The sequence below is a fragment of the Petromyzon marinus genome, chromosome 52 (assembly GCF_048934315.1).
Source record: "Petromyzon marinus isolate PM22_M1 ecotype Great Lakes invasive population chromosome 52, UKy_Petmar_22M1.pri1.0, whole genome shotgun sequence".
Classification (NCBI taxonomy): domain Eukaryota; kingdom Metazoa; phylum Chordata; class Hyperoartia; order Petromyzontiformes; family Petromyzontidae; genus Petromyzon; species Petromyzon marinus.
The window spans coordinates 6,590,316-6,614,035 of NC_133718.1; the positions used below are offsets into that span (position 1 = coordinate 6,590,316).

The window sequence follows — 23,720 nt, forward strand, 5'->3', positions numbered from 1 at the left end:
ATATCATATTGGCTGTTCTATGGAGATTGATCCATCCTGTGGAAATGTCCTGGCTCAAATCCGCCAATGCTTATATTATCAGGGAAAACAACTTTATTTACCCTTGAACAATACATTGTAATCGTCAGCCATGATAAATCCACTGCTGGATGAAGGCCTCCCAAAGCTGTCTTAATTCTGCTCAAAGGGTCAAGCAATATTAGGTCTGCCTCATTTCTGCCAGGTTCAACCTGGATACGTGGCGAGCTGTTAGCCCCTCCTTCCGCAAGCCCCGCCTACTTCTACATAACCACGCCCACTCAACCACTAGCCCCCGCTCACTGTCCATATATTCCCCGCCCCTTGCAAATAACAGTTTATCCATCGATTAACCGGCACGCGATTATCCGGCTTACAACATTATACGGTGGTCCCAGGCCGATCCGGCGAAACCGGCAAAAAAACTGCCTCATATGCTGTACCAGTCCAGCGATCGGCACAATGTGCATGGCAAAAAAGTGGCTCTGCTTGATTTCAGTTATTAAATATATACAGTAAATTATACACTACATCAATGGTGCTTAATATGGGGTGCATGCACCCCGGGGTGCATGATGCCCTTTCTTAAAACTAAAGGTGTGCAGGCTGCAGTAAAGTTGAAGAATCCACTGCACTACATACACCTTAATGAAAATACTGTACGTGTAAAGTATACATCACTGCCTGCAGAGCCTGCGATATTGGAGTGGTAAGTACGGTACAGTAAATACAGCAACTATTTACAGGATATTGTTTCGTCTGTTTATGCCAATACAGTGGTACCTCGAACGCCCCACAACTCGAACAATTCGGTGATCGAACACAATTTTAGACCATTTTTTGCCCCGGACATCGAACAAAAATTCGGAGGTCGAACAACTGGAAAAACCTGTTTGGGCCGAGACGCGATGATAGGGCGACCGAGACAAAGGCGAATGACCCAGTTTACGCGTAGCTCTCGTCCTTTATCACTGTAAAGTTCCTGCCTCCCAAAACGACTCCTCTCATCCAGCCCATGGACCAACAGGTAATTTCCAACTTTAAAAAAAAACTCTACACGAAAGCCCTTTTTCAAAGGTGGCAAAATGGGCTGAATTACACAATTTTCTGGAAAAATATCATCCAGATAAGGCAGTAGCCAGCAGAGCAGGTGATTTTTTTAAATGATAATGCATTGAGTAATTTCAGAAACATCTTAAAACGGAGGCAGAAACAATCCTCTCTTGATTAGTTTTTAGTAAAAAGGCCCTCAAGTGAATCACAGTGCTCGAAAAAAGGCAAAGAAAGGAAAAAACCCCAGAAGGGCAGTTTATGGAGGAGGACTCCCCTTCCAAGCAACACTGACACCTCCTCCTCCCCTCCTCACCACCTTCCACTCAAGCCATCCACTCTCCTTACTACAGGTAAAGTGAAGTTCAATGTTCATTTATTATATTAATTATAACTGTGTTTCCTGTTTTTTTTGTATGCTTTTATGTACTGCACTGTATTTTAATATTGTAAACTTTGTGTAAAAATGGCCCATAATAGGAGCATCCTTGGGTGGGGAACCAATTAATGCGATTTCCATTTGACTCTTATGGGGAAAATTGATTCGGTGTTCGAACAATTCGGTGTCCGAACACGCTTTTTGAACGAATTAAGTTCGATCTCCGAGGTACCACTGTACTCTTATATAAGCGCACGACTTTATCTGTGATGAACGCTGCACTTTCCGTAGTTTTCACGTAGGGGGCGCTGCAAAACCTACACGCGCCCCCTGCATGAACGACGGAGGCAGCAGGGACAGACGTTCGATCACGTTGGAATCGATCTGCAGACGGCCGTCTTCTCGCACTGCCAGCAGCTCGATGTTGCCTTATCTCGATCCCGCAATCCCCAAACGGGTGAAAGTCCGCATCGAACCGAACCCCCCCCCGGCAAGGCCGTCTACTTAACGACGAGAGAAAATTCACGCGAAATGTCCTTTTCAATGAAGTCTTCCAGATGTAAAATTAGAAAAGCTTTTAATGAAGAAATACAATGATCTAATTCACAAAAATAATACAATTCAAAGATGTTTCACTTTAAAACTTCAAAACGGAGCATCGGGTGCCTGCGTCGTGCGCGTGCAATTTTTTTTGTTGTGACTTTCCTGGCCGAAGGCCGTAAATGGTTGTGATGGGCGCCGCAGGAACCCCCGAACAACCCCTAGTTTTATATAGCAAACAAATTGAAAACATATTGAAAACACTAAAAAACACTACACCTAAAAACATGTCGTAAAAGAATGTCCAGACATAAGCTATTTTAAATAATGATGTGATTATCCATCGTTTTTGAAAACCCGGCGCCCCTCCTCCCATCAAGCCGCTGGGTAATCGATTATCTGGGTTGGGCAAGAATCCAGAACATTTTAAACCGGGTCAAATCCTGATTATCTTCGAGATACCTGGCTAGACTTTCTGAATCCAGGACTGTTCTGGAAAAAAACTTGGGAGTTTCGGTTGCTTTTCGGAGTATGGATTTTTTTCATTTTCTCTAGTGACATTTTACGATTAAATTTATTTTATTTTTTTCACCTACGTGACTTTACCGAAAGAACCAAAGAATATGGACATTTTAAGAACCACGAGCGGAGATGAACGTTTTTTTACGTGGAAAAACCTAAACACAAAAGGGTACGGGGCAGAAAATTGTCGAGTGTTGTAAAAATCCGAATACAGTCTATTACAGCATCGTTACATGGAAGCTGGTTCGTAAGTGCTGGTGTTCGTAAGTGCGGGTGGTGTTCGTAAGTGCGGGCGGTGTTCGTAAGTGCGGGCGGTGTTCGTAAGTGCGGGCGGTGTTCGTAAGTGCGGGCGGTGTTCGTAAGTAGAGGACTGTACTACAGCATTGTGCACGGAATGACGCGTTTCCGGCCGATGTCGATTTTCAATCGTTCAACCTCACGGCAGCCATCTTACTAAGGGAAGGAGGGGCGGGGCGGCGTTACGTTCCGAGTGCTGCCCACTTTCTTACGTTAAGACCGAAGCGGAAGGATTTCGCCGCAACCCTGGCTGTCCGCCTGATGATGTCTGCTGTAATTACTGGCGAAACGTCGTACTCGAATTGTAAATGTCGTGGAGTTTACTCTCCAACACACCGGGTGTGTGTGCTTAAAAAAACAGCAGCGAATCGGCACGTTTTTAGTACGCGTCAAACCTGACTAATTGCCCGCGTGGTCGGGTGGTGTGGCGGGTTTAACGACACATTAATATTTTCGCGATATAACCCCAAACGCAACCTCCGTGTTATGGACACGTTAACCCGACCCTCGTGTAAGATGGCCGACGATCTCATCGCGAGGTGACGTCATCACAGGGTGACGTCATCTCGTCGACACGTCGTGAGTGACGTCACCGCGTAAACAAACAATGGCGGCGGCCGATGATCCTGTGGCCGTGTGAGTGTCACCGCCGGCAAAACTTTTCACTTCCCGGCGAATTTCACCTCAGAGGAGGATTTTTTGTTGTTGTTCTTCTTCACCACCCCCCTTCGTCGATCGCTTTCTCGGCGCGACGAAGAAGCTCGTTCGGTCTCCCCCGCCCGTCGTTCGTCTTGATGATTTTTTTTGATGGTCGTTTTTTTGAGCTGTCTGACGGGACTCAAAGCGCGATTATTTCAAGGTATGCACTACCACCACTATCACCACCACTCCCCGCCAGCTTTGGGCCTTATTACACTACAGTTATACGATTCGACTTCATGTGTATTCATAATATATTGGGTTTTTTTAAATGGGAGTTTGATCGCGTAAATATATGTCGTTAAACCCGCCACCACCCGACACAGCCAACTAGTAAGGTTTGTCACGGAAACAGAACGTGACAATTCGTTACTAGTACAGCAACACCGGTGTGTTGGAGAGCAAACCCACAACATTTACTATCTTGAGTACGACGTTTCGCCAGTAATTATGACGAGCATTATCAGGCGCACAGCCATATTTGGTCATCCAATGGTCCTTCTAATTGAAATTATCAGTGTTTTATATTGTAGTTATGCTCACGTGCAGATAAAGTACGTGTTTCTTGTCAGTAGTATATGCTTTTGTTGTTAATATGGCTATTTCGGTTTCCTATGCTTTTGCCATATGTACAATATCGTCAATCGCATTGCAACCTGAAAACAAAGTGCTTGTATGTAATGGGCGACGTTTCTGGCAATGGTCCTTCAGTGGTGTCTGGTGGTGAACGGAGGTGAGCGCATGACGATTGAGTGTAGGGAGTGTGTACATGTTATTTTTTTGTGTGAAGTGGTTTGTACAGAGGGGTTTCTATTTGGAATCTGCCTGTGACCAATTCAACCCTGAATGCTAAGCGGTTTGAGCCTGGATCGCGCCTGGTTAGAACTCCGTTCATAACAGGTGGCATAGGCGGCTGCGGGGCTACGTGGTGATTAAACTAAACTTTTATTTTACTTGACTAGGTAAAGCCCCATTGAGCTATATAGCGACCTGGCCATCACAAATGATAGCTCAACGAAGTGGGCTTATCACGTGGACATTTATGGCAGCAGCCAAATACTCCTGCATTTAACAATGCGATACATGTCCCACTGATAGTGGTTATGTACATATGTTGAACTCTTTCGCACCGTACGTAGCTAACCGTGCTAATCGGAGGTGCGGGGGGGGGTGGGACACCAATATATCACGAGACAAATACTTGTTCCATCTTCTGTAATAATTATACAACTATAAACTATTTTTTATTTTACCAGGTAAGGCCCACTGAGCTTTGTAGATCTTTTTCAGAAGCGACCTGGCCACAAATGATAGCTCAACGGATTGGGCTTATCGCGTGGAAATGCATAGCAGCCAAATACTCCAAAACGCGTGATGTTGATTCTAAATGTGAAGGGAAAACCCGAGGGATCCGGAGAAAAATCCACTTGACCACGGGGAGAGAGAGAGACACGCAAACTCCAAATATACAGCAGGCGTCAGGGTCGTCGGGATCGAACCCACGAGCTCTTTGTATAATAGGCGAGGTAGTTAACATCTCGCCAGCAGAGGGCAGCTTGGTGAAGTATGGTAAAATGACCTCACCCACCAGTGGTTTTACAAAATGCTGTGTGCATGGACCGTGAGGTGCTTTTGTTTTAATAAATACGTGTTTTTATCAGTTACTGTCGATGTGTGTCACTCCCTACTATAACATAAGTTCGGTAGCGTTGGCGTGTTTATTACTCCTGTTGTTTTACCAAGAAACTCCCAGCACTGTCATCAATGTTGTTACATTCTTCACCATGATTACCTCGTTATCTTTACCATAATCCTATACCGCATCATCATCGTCGTCATCATCATCATCGTCTTCATCATCATCATCACATCCTTAGCATTATGATCAAATAATTCTTAACACAGTCACAATATTCATTTGCACAGTATACTCAAACAACCACATTCGTTGTCACGTAAACATGATCATTGGCATCACTGTTATCGTTAATTTTGTATTCATTACCACATTAATAATTACCACATGGTCAGCAACATGACGATCATTATTATAACTATCGTAATATCCTTCATCACTGTAACGACCAGCATCATCATCGTCTGTTCTAACTTTGTTTTCCCAGTTGTAGGTAATGACTGACACTGGGGAATATCACCATCATCATCATTGTCATCATCACAATAATTAGTAATATCATCAACAGCAGAAAAACATCCTTTCCACCTTCATGCTCATTACTGTCAACCATCATCATCCCCTTTTCACGAATTCATTACTACATATTTCTGCGGAGGGAGCTGGTAGGAACGTTGGGTTGCTCGGTCAATGGCCAGGGTCAACGGCGGCACCACGTGGTGTATTCCACAAATATGCCCGACTGAGGGCGGGCACAAGCCGGCGTGAGTAGGTTAAACGTTGAGTTTTATAAGGGCACCACGGGGTGACCAGCCCCTCCCCACCCAGCCCCACCCCTCCCACCCCCCACCCAGCCCCACCCTCGCCAGCCAGCCCCTCCCCACCCTTCCCTCCCCACCCAGCCCCTCCCCACCCTCCCCTCCCTCCCCTCCCCTCCCCACCCAGCCCCACCCTCCCCATCCATCCCCTCCCTCCCCACCCATCCCGTTCCCTCCCTCCCCTCTCCACCCAGCCCCACCCCTCCCATTTTTGGAGGCACGACGGACGGACACAATAATCCCCTGTGGGCTGGTGTAACCAGGAGGTTCCTACCATTAAAAGTTTACCATTCACATGCTCATCACTACCACTGTCACATCACACTTATGCTGTTTGCAAATCGTCACCACCGTCGTCGTCTTCATCATCCCCACAATTACCACCACCATTAATCATCAGCATTATCATCCGTATAATTACCATCAACATCATAACCATCACCTCCCATCACAATCACCATTATATTCATCATCGGGCTTTGCGTTTGTTTCCCTAGTTCTCGGAGGTGACTGACACACAGCGAGGAATGCCTTGCGCGCTGCAAAGATCGGGGCGACCCCTGCTCTATGCTTGGGGTCTCGGGGCCACCGCGGTGAACACTGGTAAATTAATCCAATCAAACTGTCCACCAATTAAAATCATTTTCTCCTATCTTTTCGGGTTGTGATTTATACGTAGATGAATTAACATGGGATATGTTTTTTATCACCAAAATAATACAGTATATCATGTAGGTGCGTAAAACAGTGGGATTTCTGGACGGGTGCTTTCCAGAAGAGTTTCTGTAATCAAGGCAAACGTTTATCTTATCTGAATCTCATCGCCAGGGTGTGGGCTCCACTTAATGGCTTTAACATTCTTGCAGTAATTGCTGAACATATTTTATGGGGCCCACACATTATTATTTTTTTAACGGGCCCCAGCCTGTTTATAAAGTTCAGATGAGATAGACTGGTCCACAGTTTGCCTTTTTTAAACAAATGATGTGCAAACTCAGTGTTTGTGGAGGTCTATTGGTCAACAGGAAAAACATTATTCTATGTTGGCATTGAAAGTCATTCCATCCCTGTCGACGATTTGTTCAGTCAGTCAAAGAGTCCTCGTGAATGTGAGACACCCACCTAAAGCGTAGTGATGTGCCTGCAGTAGGCAGTACAGCAAGTATGTTTCTAGCAGGGCATCTGTATAGTGGAATTTTTTTAGTGTTTTAATGTGTGGGTTTTCTCGTTGTCTTTTTGGTTGTCTCCTATACACACCATATAGCTATAAACACCAAGCAGGGCCCTCCTGAATATACATCTATGTTATTTAAAAAGTAATAATTGTATTGTCAATTAAAATAAGCTTTATTTTTGCACAATAACATTTGCAGAGTCTGATTGCACTCCTATAGCTAGGGAATGTAAAAGTTCACGAGTTTTGAACGCTAATTTAATTGTCCACCCGGGCTTATATGAGAAAATGAACAAAATATTGGGCCAATTAATCTGTTATGTAATAGAATTACAAACGCAAGGCAGACACATGGGACATGTCTTAGAAACGGGCCCTTTTGTGTATTGAGCCAATTTGCCATGAAAGCACATTTACACTCTGTTGAACATCAAACGCAAACCATACAGACATCCACTGGCAGTCGGCTGTGTTGAATCAGCTGAGGTCTTCATGTGTTGCCACTATTAAGTTTTTTATATATATAAATAAGACCTGGAATCACTGCACAAAGTACGGAAAACGAGGTGAAAGCAATGCAGTACTAAATAAATCAAATCGTCAACGTCAAAGAGGAGCCTCCATTGTTAAAAAGGGCATTGGGCTGTGTGAAGATTTTTCTTGGCGACCCTGAGCCAGTGGTGGAAATTCCACATTGCTGTGTCAGTGTCCTAGTTTATTTAGAGGAGCGTCATGGTTGACATCCGACACTACGTGACTTTACCGAATAGAACCAAAGAGTATGGATCCTTGCAGTCACGAAAGCTTCAAATCTAGAATCCGACAGAGTGTTGCTGTAAAATGTTATTGCCCCTATGAGAATACTGATGATGGGACCAACCCCGACTGGGTTTCGAACGTGAGAGCTCCAATTGCGAGTTGAGCTGAAAAGAACTAAACACTGTTGTTAATATGCCGTTAAAGTATGAAAAATAATAGGGTTTACCCTTTCTGGCAATAAAATAGGTGTTACGATGTTCAAACACCAACTAGAAACCTTTTTCAAGGAATCAAGTTTGCATTAACCACACACGTACTTGTGGTGAACATGCAATAAAACATGCTCTGATAAATATGCATTGTCTTTAAAACTGATTGGCCTACACCAGAGACAGCCTTCTTTAGGGGCTAGTCTCTAACCAGTGTCAGAGCAGAGAACGCCAAAAGAGCGAACGCTGGTAGACGAGACCCTGAATAAGGCTGTCTCTGGTGTAGGCCAATCAGTTTTAAAGACAATGCCATATATTACCAGAGCGTGTTTGCATGTTCTACACAAGTACGTGTGGTTAATGTGAATTTGATTCCTTGCAAAAGGTTTTTGGTTGGTGTTTGAACAGCTTAACACCTATTTTTGGTTCTTTCGGTAAAGTCACGTAGAAGGGAAATAATAAAATAATACAAATAAAACAATACAATTCTCACGACGTTTCGATTGCAACACAAGCAATCATCATCAGGTGTAAAAGAACACAGCAAGAAAATCTGAAAATAGTGGCGTTTTTTTCTTAACGTTAGCACCACGTCGTGATAATTTTATTGTTTTATTTGTATTTTATTATTTCCCTTCTACGTGACTTTACCGAAAGAACCAATAATATGAATCCCTGCAGTCACGAAAGCTTTAAATCGAAATCTTAACACCTGTTTTATTGCTAGAAAGGTAAAACCTATTCTTATTTTTTCATACTTTGATACTGGCTAAAAGGTCCCGTGTTGTCATTAATGAAAGAAAACATATGCTTGTCACATAATTTTTTTCAGTTCAATAATTCCGATTACCATAGAACCTACAAAATAGATTTTGTTGAGAAACCTTTTATTCCATATGTAAATTTTCTTGCATTCAATTAGTGTTTTATCTTAACACTATCATAAAAACCCGGTGAGCCGGACACTAGCTATCTTGATTTCACATTTGGCTGAACAAGATCGTCTAATGAATAAACAAAAAATCCATGCATTTTAAATGCAATAATCTATTGTACATGTTATAAAGTAATGCACATACTGAATACTTTAGAGTACATTCTGTAATACATCATATGAAATTTGTTAAATATTTAGCTAAAGTGTAAACAATGCATTAATACACTCGCGGTGGGGGAGGGGCGCTGTATGCCCTCCAGAATATCAACACAGAACTCGTTCATGTTTAATTGTGTGGTTGTGTTGTTGCTGGTGGTAAAATGAGTGATACAACACAGTGAGTGCAGTGAGTTTAATCATCTTTGCTGGTCACCAATGCACAAAACAACTGTAATATTGTATTTGGTTCTGCACTTAAATTGGGGAACAGGAATGAGAATTACAATTATTTTCAGCTGTCATGTGACAAACATCACCGTCATATGGTTGGGCAGATGACAAAGTGCTGGCCTTTGCTGTGTGAACCAGGTCATTTGGAGGGATATCAGACAGTGCTGTAATATCTACTTAAATGGGCCGTTTTCTAACAAAGAATTGGATTACTCTGAAATAGATCCAAAGGGATGCTTATATCATGACACCGATGGCAATAAAAGTCTACATTGGGGAGGGTGTGGGAAGTAACAATCAAATAAGTAAAAATGTGTATCATCATGTTTTTTCCAGGATAACACTGCAGTTGTCACATCTGGTGTGTTTCCCCCCTCCCTTGCTTTGGAACAGGAGGCCGAGCGCGTGTAGCGTTCGCGGGCTGCTCCCTGTGGCCCTGCCCTTTCCCCAAGCAGCTATGGCCGCTCCTGCGGCTTCCGACAAGGGCCCTTTCCTTCTCCCCCTCTGTCTCCAGGGCCAAGGAGCCTCCCTCTCACCCACCTCGTTCCCCGCCGCCCTCCAAGCAGCAGGGAGGGCCCACGGGCGGCAAGGTGGGCGCGGGGCGAGCCGCTCGCATCATCACCCTCTCCCACGTTTTCACAGCACCCAACGATACTTTAAAACAAAAAAACACTTCCCTAAATTTGTATCCTGAATGCGCTTTCACCATCGTGCCACGCGACGAAGAATCCGTTTGGATTTCTCACAGAGCACTGCAGCCCTTGAGAAATGGCTCATGGAAGTGGATACCACAGAGCTACCTCTGATATATCCTTCTGCTCAGCATAGCTCTAAATAAATCAAATATGCAGTGTTTATAGTTGGAAATATTAAGTGCTTATGTCATTTTTTGTGAAATAAAACAAATTCTCGTGCTGCCCACGTATTTGCACGGGATACACAGCCCGGGGTGGTGGGTGGGTGGCTGGGTGGTGGGGAGGGGAGGCGCGATGCAAGAACCCGGCTCAACGCTGTGGGATGCGGGTGACGTCATCACCCTGCACTTGCTTGCCCGCACAACAACCAGCCAGCAAAACTAAAAAAAGAATCAAACATAGTACAGGCAATCCTCGGTTTACGCGCTTTTGTGGTCCACCTTTTAGGAATAACGCGCGCTTTGTATTTAGACCTTTTATTGACATACGCGAGGCAATTTTCGGCATAACGCCATCCCGCAACGCGGCGTAGGCAGCCCTCCCCTGGCACCGCGACCCAATGGTGTTGCCAGCAGCCAGTGCAGTACGATAGCAAGTGTGCTGCACCGTACAGCATCTCGCCGCGTGTACACCGGCCCTCTTCCCTTCGTCTCCACAACGCAACTCCGGCGTAGTTACAAGTAATTTATAACGTATTTATTTTATTCGGTAGTGTATTCCACTTGAAATGAGTTTCTTTTTAATTTAAAAGTATTGCGTGTACATTTATTGTATTGATATAGCCTAGGATTATATAGGCGACTATGTGTGCGATAGTGAATTAATTCACCGAACCTCCTCCCTTACCATAATTTCTTATGGGAAAATTGCTTTTGACATCCGCGATTTTGGGATACGTCCGATTTTCCGGGAACGCATCGATCGCGTATGTGAAGGGGTGCCTGTATGATAGAATGACAATGTCAAAATGTTCAAACATTATTGTGTACAGTAAAAATATAATTCTGCATGTGTAATTGAGACCATCTATTAAGATTCTTACCTTGTTTGCTAGTGTACGATGGAGTGCAGTCTGTGAATGCTAGGTGTTATTTGTAACTTGTTAGTTGGGGTATGTTTGTTGCTAAGGTTACGAGGTGTGATTTTCTTTCAAATGGGTATAGTAGGTCGTTTAAAAGCAAGCTTTGATTTCTGTGCAATTACATTTTTTCTTGTTTATGTGAATCTGTGAATTTGTAGTTAATTTCTTTAACGTTGACGGTCACTATGGCTACAAGGGAACCAATCACAGAAGCGACTTTTGCCTAAAATTTCATTTCCCCTTTTATCTATGTGAACAACCCAAATTTGGGTGCGCGTTGGATTTTTGAGGTCCAATTTTGAAAATGTGACTTTTCTTTTCATCCAAGTAAAATAAAAATATCTTGTTCTTTTTGTGACATGGTATTAGAACACGGGGGTGCGGGGCAGCAGTGCCAGTGTTTTTCTTGAAGCACTATGAACCCGGTAACCTCAGTTTGATTTCCGTTCCACAGCCAACCGACGTCAGTGGCATATTATATCTGAACTGTGTCTTGGCACTCCCCTTCCGCACTGATCAGCGTGGTAAAGTATGGTCAAACATCCCCCATGACCAACACGGCTTGTGGAGACAAAGGGCTGAATATTCTTATGAACAATAATACAACGTTTTACTGGCAAATTTCGATGGCTTTTTAATGTAAGTGGCATTGTAAAGGCTCATGTTGGAAATGTGTACAGTCTTGTTTAATCAAGCATTTGACTTCTTCAAAATGCAATTAAGCTGAGCCCTTAATGAAATGTAACCGACTTGTAATGGGTGTGCATAGTGGAGTGCCGAGATTAAATCTGGTAAACATCTCGCTGATGTGTTTGCACAGCTCATATTAAGCACCTTTTGGCCTCAGTACAAATTGATCATTAAAGATACTTTTTTTCCCATTCCTTTGTCAGCCTGAGCAACCTACGCAAAATGTGGTTTCTGTTTTCATGAACATGACTGTTGTGCCGTAATACTTGCAAAGTATGCACAGTTGCATTTTCGTTCACACATCTTCTTGATCAAGCGAGCCATCGGAGGTGCTCACATGACTCTGGGCCCAGTAGGAGTCATGTCGAATGCCCATCGCCGGCTCGTGGCCATCAAACGAGATGCCCTGTGCCCTTTTTGAGCTTGGAGATGCTCTGAAGAGTAGATGTAAAATGACCAGGCTGACGAAGTGTTTTTTTCCGTGCGTTTATGCAGAAGTCTGCATCGGAGGGAGGAGGCAAAAAAGGCTCAGCTTCGGGATCAAAGGCAGGGTCAGGGCTCGGTGCAGGGCTGGGGGCAGGGCTGGGGGCAGGGCAAGGCTCCGGCTCTGGAAAGGGTGATGGGGAGCAACCTCGCTGTCCTAAATGCGGGGATCCCTGCACCCTCGTGGAAACTTTTGTGTGTGAGTTTTATTATACGCCTTGGTTGCACTCCACTAATTCATCCGTCCATTGATTTATTCTGTCGTCATGTAGACTTACACAAGCACGTGTATGCACAGAGATGAGCTATGGCCCCATTGGTTAGAGCAACAAGACTTGCAGTTATAATATTATGGGTGTAGGCAAAATGAGGTCAAATGAGCCCAATTATAATTAGTTAGCAGCATCATGCAGCAAAATTATTACGACCACAAACACCATTTCAATCACCATAATCACCACCACCATTATCATCACCAGCTCATTTGGTTGAGCGGCAGAGCTATATATGAAATGTGTGTGTGTCACCATTTTATAAAAATAAAATGTGTAAAATTACTAAGCGGACTGCAGTATTAACTTGCATAATGATGTGCCTATCAAGATTTATATAAAAAATGCTATTCCCGTAAAAGATATCCCTGTTTCATCCACTGCTGGTGTAATGCCATGATGACACATGTCCACCCATGTGATCACTTTAAGCCAACGTAAAAAAAGCACCCAATTCTAAATGTTGTACAAACGTGCATGCGTTTTGCCAGTCATCTCAGTCAGTTAACCCCTGGCACCTGGGTTTGTTCCGTGACCTCTTGCCAGCGGGTCTTCGACACTTCACGTGGCCTCAAGAGTGCACCGAGCATGGCACAATTGCCGTCGTGACGTCACCGCCACTTAGTGGCGAACGGCGGTTGTTGTTTATGCATTTCGCTGACTGCAAAACAATTTTTTTTCCCGATATGTCGTTGTTAAACCGACCAACTTGCTCGTCAAAAGTTGTTGCGAGCGACATCATTGATGCAGGGCCGCCTCGGTTTACTCCGCCTTTTCGTTCCCGTCTCCCGCGCGTCGCTATCGCCCGCCGGCGCGCGTGTGAAAAGCAGCGTCGGCACGCTTCGTCAAGTGCGAGAAGTGCCAGCACTTCTATTTGGTACTCACCGATCCCGATTGGAGGCGAGGGCTAAAGGCGTCCGACGAGGAGGAGGAGGCTCCACGATTCTCCTACACACAGCGCCCACCACCCCCGCCCAAGAAGGTGAACCTTCTGAACGTTTCTGTTGTTGTCCAGTGTCGTGCTATTGGATGGCGATGACTCGGATAGAGCTTCATCCAGCAGTGGATGTCATGGCTCATTATGATGATGATGATCAATTGAACAAGACTTAGAGGTTGTTAATTATCACTTTGAGTGAGGTGGCATGGTGGCTTGGGGGGGGGGGGATAATATATTGGTAGAGGACAGAGCTGGTGCCATTGAGATGCTCACAATTAAGCCACAGATTGGTTACCGATAACAACACACAAATACCCAGGATATTTTACGAGTTAGCTTATGTTGGCTTTTTTATAGTTCTGAAATATTTGGTTCGTTGACATGTGCTGAACAATATTCGCTGAGCAATATATAATAAAGAGGTCCTTGATGAAAAATAACAGCATTAACATTAAGTCAAAATATAAAAATGCCCACAAAACACGTGACCAAACACGCCACGTAAATGTAATAGTTCCCATCGCATGACCAAAATCCAAAATCTAGACTAATCACTATATTCAAGACACAGCGCTTGTTAAAATCAATTCACTATTATACAATCCTGTTCCTTGTTGAAATAAACAGGATCACAATGGCCATCCCAATCGAATATAACAAAAACCCAAAGAATATACACAAAAGGGGAGGAGATTCAAAATGTAAAGAAAATGATATTGCATTAAGCAATTTTGTTTCTGTTTGTAATCTCTGTCATCGTGCTTGAAAATGATATGTTCCAGCCAGGAGAAAAACGTGGTCTTCTCTAAGGGCCTCGATAAGTATTTCAACTTCCAGAGCAAACTTTCTGAAAAAATTATCGAATGTATGTATGCTGAACTTCTTTCTCACCATATGTAGTCAACCACGCTCATCCGAGGTGTGATGGAAGGACAAACTAAACAAAAAAAGCACCTTATGATGTCTTAGCTCGCGGCAAGATGGAAATGTCCGTGTCTCGCAACACGAATATGCGTCTTGTTTTAAAGGGTGACAAACAAAAAGATCACCGAATATCGCCGACATTACCTCCCCGCATCTCGCCACAGATCAGCGAGTTTCTGGACCTACACGTCGTTGGTCAGCAGCACGCGAAGAAGGTCCTGTCGGTGGCTGTGTACAACCACTACAAGCGCGTGCACAGCAACCTGTGCTCAGTCTCGCAGCAGAAGCAGAAGCAGCAGGATGAGGCTAGCCCAGCTGAGATACAGCCGGTGCTACCCCCACGTGGTGAGACCTTTTTGCTGAGATTTGACATCCCATGGTGGATTAAGGCGGGCTGACAAGGCGTGACGTACTTGGGGGACGTTACTTTGTTTGTGTCTTATATTATGCAGCTCTTGGGTATTGGTTAGTTTGAAGGATGAGCCATGTTTGAGTTTTTAATTGGTGTAGATTTGTATGGGCACGTGTTGGTTTGCTCATCAACTAGCACTCGCTGCCCGAGTCGTATGCTCCATAATTAAGTGACTGGCTGACTGACTTCTCTGAGCTATCTATGTGCAACTGCATGCATTTGTTAGCCCATCTCTCGCTTACTCACTAAGTAACTGACCTACGCACTCATTTACCCAGATTCATTCACTCGCTCACCCACCAGCTTATCCTAACCGCTGACATCCACCACTGATTGAATGATTGACTATCACCCGCCCAACAACTTGTTCACTCGCCCAACGCCTCGCTCATTCACTTACTCGCTCATCAACTCACACTTCGAGTCACTTCTCTACACCTCCCGGTGGGAAGGTGAAGCACCACTAGGAGTGTGGATGAGAGGCCCACTTAAAGAGACCTCAGAAGTGGGTACGTGTCATCTCCTTTCATGGGCCATTCTCTTAATATGAGGTGATGATGCACTACTCGGAGAGTTCTGAATGGATGCTTCATTCATGGACATGATGATGATAGCACAATTGGAAAGTTTTGAAATATACAAAATAAAAAACACGGTAGTGATGGAAAATATTGTGAGCCCGAGTTAAATATAACTTGACCAGCATATTGCTGCTTATGGAATAAGGCTTAAGGAGTGATGCTCATACCTATGAAGTTAAACATATTTGACTGGATAGGACTCGATGTTTCACAATTAAATTGCCTATGATCGTTTTATTTCTCATCATTTAGGATTCCCTGCGACACGTGTTTTAGATGAAACCACAACGTTTGCGAAGAATTTGTAGTTCACTTAACACAAATGATTTGGATACCGCATCTGGGCCAGTGCAGTTTGATTTATGCCTTGGTCCAGTCATTAGTTGAAGATTGATGGGTCCATGTAGACCTCCTAGATTTGTTTATACCGGGGTTTATTTTCCTATACCTATTGATATTCTTGTTGTTGATGAACCCTGTGTTTATTTGCTGATGCTAGTTTTTTGGTTCTACATCCCCATGTCTTCCTGCTTACTTGACAATCCCTTGCCTTTTTTTTTGCAGAAGTAGAAACTGGAAGGCAGGCAGATTTTTACAAGCTAACAAGTACGTTGACTTGATTTCAGCATTCACTCACCTTAAATATCCTGGTACAAATTACACGTGTACAGTATTAGTGAGTGCCAGTCTGTTCAAAAGAAAAGCACAAATTGGGGTTCATTTTATCGACATTGGCTGGATCGACTTCCGGCAGGCGATTCAAACTTGCCACCCTGGTTGAGAGTCAATTGGAATACGTCCCAATCTCATCAGCTCTGGGAAGCTAAGCAGGTTGAGACGTGTCAGTGCTTGGATGAAGGACCACCATGCATAACAAAACAACAGGCTGCAGAGATGTATTGTGGACAGCAGGGGATAGTGCAGAAACATTCCACATTTCTATGATTCCACATCTATGCTGCAACCCACAATGACCAACATCGTGAACTGTGGTCAAATAACCCCCACGATCCACGCAGCATGGGGATGCCCTCATCCAGCAGTGGATTGACAAAGCAGTCGTACATGACACACACACGCCCCAAAGCATAACCGTCCGTCTTGGCTACCTAATAAATGTCGGCATCTCGTTTACCCACCCTCCACGTGGTCAATGCTCCGCTGCGGTACGCCGTGATGCCAACCAACCGCCCTTGCCTTCGCAGAGCTGCTGGAGATGACGGGGAGCCAGAAAGTTGCGTCCTCGCCACCGACGATGGGGGGAGCCGCAGGGACGGTGCGCCGGGCGAGCGAGGCCCTGGACCGAGCCAGCGCTGCCGGGATTCACCTCGACAAGAGCAACATCCTCCTGATTGGCCCTACGGGCTGTGGTAAGGGGGCACGTGTGTATGTGTGTGTGCGGTGTATGTGGTGTGGTGTTGGTGGCCACCCACCCCCTCGTGTGCCGTGCCGGCATTCGTAGGTGCACGTTAACAGCACTTGCCCCCAAAAGTCTATTAAGGCTATACGGGAGATCGTCTTTGTATGGATACGTACACGGTAGTACAGCGGTTAGCGTGCTGCACTCAATAACCTGGTGACCCGAGTTGGATTCCTGCTCACGGCCAACAGTAATGACGATTATTTGAACCCGTCCTGGGCCACCCCTAGGTTAACTCAGCCTCAAATGAGTACCTGGTGCGGTGTGTAAACATCGCCACTTAGTGTGACAAAGGCGGGTGAGCGTGGTGCTGGCCACCCACCCCCTCGTGTGCCGTGCCTGCCTTCATAGGTGCTCGAGAACAGCACTTGCCCCAACAGTCTGTTAAGGCTGTGAAAAAGAGCTTTATAGCTCATCAGATTCCTCTAGTATTAATAAATATTCTGATACTGTTTGTTCAGGCTATACACAGGCAGGTTTTGTTTGGCCTCATAGAGGGTTCTTAATGGATTTGGCAAGGACTAGAGAGGAGATGGGCTGCATGATGCAGGAGGACATGGAGATGTGTAGGCTTGCCCTATGACTGCTGCCACCGGTGTCAAGGTCAGACTTTTTGGAGCAGGCTCTTGAAGGACCCTTCTGGGCAGTCGGAAGCAGTCGCTGTCCAGCAATAACGGAGTGCAGAGGAGCGACGCTCACAATGACGGGCAGAGCGCCAGATGGATATATAAATGCAGCAAGGTGGCACAGCAGGGGGCACAGGTGGTGCATCTGTCAGTCATCTCAGTAATTTCCACTTGGCATCGTGCCCCCAAACAGAGATGATTGTCAGTCCAGTGCAGCATGAATGCACCCTGACTGTTTGACGTACTGAGAGAGATACACCCAGCTCCAGGGCTTTAACCCAGATTGCCGGCAGTGCCGTTGTGATCACCTGAGAGAGACCCCAGCACCGGGGCTTGAGTTCAAGTCGCAATAGTGTCAGCTCAGCGTCTTTCATTTATCCATTATGAGCACTCGTAGGAATGTACACTCAGCTCGAGCTCATCTTAAATCCAGAGTATCTGTAACACAGACTTGGTGCCTTTATGACACAGCCATGCGCTCTTAACAGGCGAGCGTTTCTGTCGGCAGGCAAGACGCTGTTGGCTCAAACGCTGGCGCGCTGCCTGGACGTGCCGTTTGCCGTCTGCGACTGCACGGGACTCACGCAGGCCGGCTACGTGGGCGAGGACGTCGAGTCCGTGGTGGCCAAGCTGCTGCAGGACGCGGAGTACAGCGTGGACCGCGCACAGCAGGGTGAGCGAGGCCTGGCCTGGAGCTTTCTGCTGATGGTTTTTATTTTTTATATATATAACAAAATGAAAGATTCAAAGAGGAAGAATAAAACAACCGTGCCAATGATAACAAGTCCCATGGCTTGTTTTGAAGAGGGTCCTCCTTGAGATGTTTGGCCAATATCCTTATCAAATCAAGCCCACGGTAGCAAGATGTTAACTAAGTTGGAAAGTTTTTTTCAGCATTTGCTCTGTTTTTCTGTGTCTATATTGGGCGGCATGGCGCGATAACTCAAGCAAAGATGGACCAATATAAATAATATCTTAGTGTAATGTTACGTTGCTATTAGAGTCTTATCTCAGAAAAAGACTGCCAAGTTTATCAAATGGTTGCTCAAAGTTTGGCGATTAAACCATCTGTTTAAGGATTTGCCTTTTCGGCCAAGGTGGTGATGTCATACAGTGAGGGAAAAAAGTATTTGATGCCCTGCTGATTTTGTACGTTTGCCCACTGACAAAGAAATGATCAGTCTATAATTTTAATGGTTGGTTTATTTGAACAGTGAGAGACAGAATAACAACAAAAAAATCCAGAAAAACGCATGTTAAAAATGTTATAAATTGATTTGCATTTTAATGAGGGAAATAAGTATTTGGCCCCCTCTCAATCAGAAAGATTTCTGGCTCCCAGGTGTCTTTTATACAGGTAACGAGCTGAGATTAGGAGCACACTCTTAAAGGGAGTGCTCCTAATCTCAGCTTGTTACCTGTATAAAAGACACCTGTCCACAGAAGCAATCAATCAATCAGATTCCAAACTCTCCACCATGGCCAAGACCAAAGAGCTCTCCAAGGATGTCAGGGACAAGATTGTAGACCTACACAAGGCTGGAATGGGCTACAAGACCATTGCCAAGCAGCTTGGTGAGAAGGTGACAACAGTTGGTGCGATTATTCGCAAATGGAAGAAACACAAAATAACTGTCAATCTCCCTCGGCCTGAGGCTCCATGCAAGATCTCACCTCGTGGAGTTGCAATGATCATGAGAACGGTGAGGAATCAGCCCAGAACTACATGGGAGGTTCTTGTCAATGATCTCAAGGCAGCTGGGACCATAGTCACCAATAAAACAATTGGTAACACACTAAGCCGTGAAGGACTGAAATCCTGCAGCGCTCGCAAGGTCCCCGTGCTCAAAAAAGCACATATACATGCCCGTCTGAAGTTTGCCAATGAACATCAATGATTCAGAGGACAACTGGGTGAAAGTGTTGTGGTCAGATGAGACCAAAATGGAGCTCTTTGGCATCAACTCAACTCGCCGTGTTTGGAGGAGGAGGAGGAATGCTGCCTATGACCCCAAGAACACCCTCCCCACCGTCAAACATGGAGGTGGAAACATTATGCTTTGGGAGTGTTTTTTCTGCCAAGGGGACAGGACAACTTCACCGCATCAAAGGGACGATGCACGGGGCCATGTACCGTCAAATCTTGGGTGAAAACCTCCTTCCCTCAGCCAGGGCATTGACAATGGGTCGTGGATGGGTATTCCAGCATGACAATGACCAAAAACACACGGCCAAGGCAACAAAGCAGTGGCTCAAGAAGAAGCACATTAAGGTCCTGGAGTGGCCTGGCCATTCTCCAGACCTTAATCCCATAGAAAATCTGTGGAGGGAGCTGAAGGTTCGAGTTGCCAAGCGTCAGCCTCGAAACCTTAATGACTTGGAGAAGATCTGCAAAGAGGAGTGGGACAAAATCCCTCCTGAGATGTGTGCAAACCTGGTGGCCAACTACAAGAAACGTCTGACCTCTGTGATTGCCAACAAGGGTTTTGCCACCAAGTACTAAGTCATGTTTTGCAGAGGGGTCAAATACTTATTTCCCTCATTAAAATGCAAATCAATTTATAACATTTTTGACATGCGTTTTTCTGGATTTTGTTGTTATTCTGTCTCTAACTGTTCAAATAAACCTACCATTAAAATTATAGACTGATAATTTCTTTGTCAGTGGGCAAACGTACAAAATCAGCAGGGGATCAAATACTTTTTTCCCTCACTGTATGTCATGCACGCCCCTCATGTATGGCAGTAATACAAGTGGTAATAATTCGTCCTTAAAAAAGTGAATAAAATAAATACCTTTCTAAGTAGTGTTAAGGAAATAATTATACCTGTTTTCTCTTAACAGCATCTTAAAATGTGATCACATTTTTAAAAACTGCATTCAAATTGTATTCTAAGGGGAGGGTGAGGTCAGGAGCTGTTTTTATATCACAAGTAGCTGATGATATCCGTGCCCAGGAATTGTATTCGGATGTCTGGGTTCATAGCTCGTTGCTTTGTATCCTCGTTCGAATCTGCACATGATTCTGCAGTTCCACCAGGTGGCAGTAGTGCTCAGTGTAAGGGAGTCTCGTTTTTGAATGAGCAGTTGGGCATTGCTCATCTCTGTTGTGACCTTTAGCTGGTTGGCAGAAAAAAATCCACATTGCGGGAGTCAGTAGGGATTTTTTTCATAGAGGAAAGGTTAAATAATGATTCTGTTATGTTGGCAGCAGAGGTTTGTGTAGATATTTTCTTTTCTTACGTTACTATGTTCCCGCGACTGCTTCTCGCCTCCACCACACTGCACTAAACCGGCGTGAAGTATGGTAAAATAATGCCCGCAACCCGCACGGCATGGGGCGGCCCTCATCCAGCAGTGGATTAATAAAAAGGTTGTATGTGTACAATGTGCTGCGGTTACTATAGTGTGTTTAATCCTGTGATGTGTAACGTGTTATGCACTGCAGCACTGTAGTGTCCCTATTGGTGTGATTTTGAACTTGTGGTCTGGAGAGCGTGGTGTTTATTGCTATGGTTACAAGCTGGGAGCTTCTTGAAAAGTGAGTGCGGTCTTCATTTCCAAGGCAAAATGCTGCCATTGCTTGGCGAAATTGTGTTGGCTTGCGTCAATGCCCTGTATTAATGGCTGTATTTCTGGAAGCTTGACTGTCAAGCTCACGTGACTGAGCGGTCTGTGGGTGTTCCCGCTTCCCCTGTGCTAACACCCCTATATGAGTGTTGACATTTTTAAGTTGGACTTTCTTGTTAAACCTTGGCGAAAAAAATCTGCAGCCTCTTCACGGGATGATTGCTGTGGACTTCCTGTAAAGTGGTAGTGGTGCGCCACTGTGTTAATCTGATTAATTTGTTGAACCAAAACACTTAATTTCCTAAGAACAGGGCTGCGTTTCACACCGAGATAAGTGCATGATAATTATATGCCGTAATCTTGCAAATGTGCCCTTTAAAATTGACACGTTCACGATGTGTGAAATGCACAGAATTTTCCCTTGGAATAACAATTTAAGTTGTATTGTATTATATTTATAATCACCGCAACTGGTTTAATTTGTGTCACATCTAAATACAAGACATGCGCAGTAAGACATATTGTGAAAATTTAAAATTTACATATAAAACGGCAATTACAACCATGATAACCAAGCAAGCCCCTGCCCAACCATAAACTTTGAAACATATATTCATTAAAATGAATATATGTTAAAAATGTTTAGTGTCTTAGCTACTAGCACTTACATTTATGCACTGTTTTAGCTCTGTAATTCCCACACTGAACTATTTTCACAGGCTTTACTTGTTTCTGATCCACAGGGAGACGTGGATATTGATATGACACATGGGTAAAAATCATGGACATAGTTAAAAGCGAAATGTCGTAAAGTGTATAAAGAAGTATGGGGGGGCGCATGCTTGGAACACATTTATTGGAGATCGTACATGAGTGTTTCACTGTTAAGAATAAATATTTCAGGACACATTATTAGTAAGGATAATCTAAACTAAACTTTTTATTTTATAAGTTAAGGCCTATTGAGATTTTTTGCTCTTTTTCAGAAGCGACCTGGCCACAAGTGATAGCTCAATGAAGTGGCTTGTCATGTATATACTCTAAACAATGTTGTTTCTAAATATGGAGGGAAAAACCAGAGGTCGCAGAGAAAAATCCACGCGACCACGGGGAGAAAGAGACAGGCAAACTCCAAATATACAGGCGTCAGGGTCGGGATTGAACCCACTACGTCCTGTATACCAGACAAGGTAGTTAACATCTCACCACCATGGCGCTGATAGATTACTGAAGCATGTGTGAAACCTTAAATACGATGGTCGCCCTCCTTGCTATGAAGGGAAGGGAGGGGGCAAGGCCGACTGAGGTGGGGGGGAGGTCCTAGGTTCACAGAGCTGAAGTGTTGGGACCAGAAGTCACCTGTGTTAAGGTGTACCAGGAACATCCCAGCACAGCTTGGGTCTGATTTCTTTTAACTGTGGAAACACAGCAACAGGCCTGTGTATCCCGATCAATCGGGCTTATTGAGCCTGATATATTGCCTGGCGTTTATTTTAGTGCTAATGAATATTGATTTAATAACATAGAGACAGTATTTTAATCAAACAGCTGGATGGTTTATTGGGTTAGCAAGTGTGGCTGTGGGTTTAGGGTTTCACCTAAATTCAATTCCCTGATAATGTGATTGGCGTTCATTAGTAAATATTCCTGATGAATACTTATGAGTGTGGATCTATAAGTATATATGTGTAACAAAGATACAGATCCCCCGTGTAGCCTTAACATGTTGCAGGAGCAAGTGCTGTTCGCAAGTAGCTATGATGGCCGGCATAACACAGCGCACTGGGCTATGAACCCCACAATCCGAGTTCAATTCCCGATCACGACAAACTTAAGCAGCAAATATCTAACCTGGTCCTGGGCCTCCCCTTGGATGGCTCAGCATTATATGAGTACAGTAAAACCTTGGATTGCGAGCATAATTCGTTTCCGGAAACGTGTTTGTAGTCCAAAGCACTCGTATATCAGTTGTGATCACGTGACGCTCGGCAGACAAAGCGTATACGTACTACTCGTATTACAAGCCCTCGCTCGTTTATCAAATTAATATTTATTTAAAAATTTAGCTCGTCTTGCAAAACACTCGCAGACAAAGTTACTCGCAATCCCAAGATTTTACTGTACTTTGTACAGTGTGTGAACATCGTCACTGAGGAGCCAGGCTGCCGGGCGTGATGCTTACCGCACCATAGGTGTGTGTAGGATACACGGGGGATATTTGTCTTTGTCTTTTTGGTAGGTAAATGGCATCCTTTTAAATGGAAGTGTCAGTGCAGGGAGACTCCTAATCTCCAGGGCTGCAAGGCAGACAGAAGAACATGGTTGATGCTAGAAGAGAAATGAGGTTGCAAACACATCTGTGTGCAGTCTTTGACCCACCCCCGTATGTGTGGGGTGGGGTTTTTTTGCATCCTCCAGACTTCTTCTCCAAAAATATTTATTTAAGGAATTGGACAAATATACCCAGCAGGATCCTCCAGAATGATTGTCTTGAGACTCATTCAATGTTTTCTTGCTTAATGAAGAATTGTTATTATATCGATGAATATTGGGACATTACGGTGCATTAGCCAGATGCATGATACGCATCCAGGTTG

The 23,720-nt window shown here is 44.5% G+C and overlaps 1 protein-coding gene across 3 annotated transcripts in view; it reads left to right on the forward strand.

The window, feature by feature from the left end:
• The first annotated feature begins 2,964 nt into the window (after nucleotides 1–2,964).
• Nucleotides 2,965–23,720, forward strand: part of LOC116953627 (ATP-dependent clpX-like chaperone, mitochondrial) — a 36,895-nt gene continuing 16,139 nt past the window's right edge. The window contains exons 1-9 of one of the 3 annotated variants that reach the window (XM_032973993.2): nucleotides 2,965–3,442; nucleotides 6,457–6,562; nucleotides 9,822–10,018; nucleotides 12,390–12,576; nucleotides 13,477–13,631; nucleotides 14,678–14,858; nucleotides 16,071–16,112; nucleotides 16,712–16,876; nucleotides 18,061–18,225. In XM_032973993.2, the coding sequence (XP_032829884.1) occupies nucleotides 6,487–6,562; nucleotides 9,822–10,018; nucleotides 12,390–12,576; nucleotides 13,477–13,631; nucleotides 14,678–14,858; nucleotides 16,071–16,112; nucleotides 16,712–16,876; nucleotides 18,061–18,225 (1,168 nt within the window). In that variant the 5' untranslated portion in view covers nucleotides 2,965–3,442; nucleotides 6,457–6,486. Of the gene's footprint in view, nucleotides 3,666–6,456; nucleotides 6,563–9,821; nucleotides 10,019–12,389; nucleotides 12,577–13,476; nucleotides 13,632–14,677; nucleotides 14,859–16,070; nucleotides 16,113–16,711; nucleotides 16,877–18,060; nucleotides 18,226–23,720 lie in introns of all 3 variants that reach the window. The other 2 variants (XM_032973992.2, XM_032973994.2) reach the window with 2 other exon arrangements.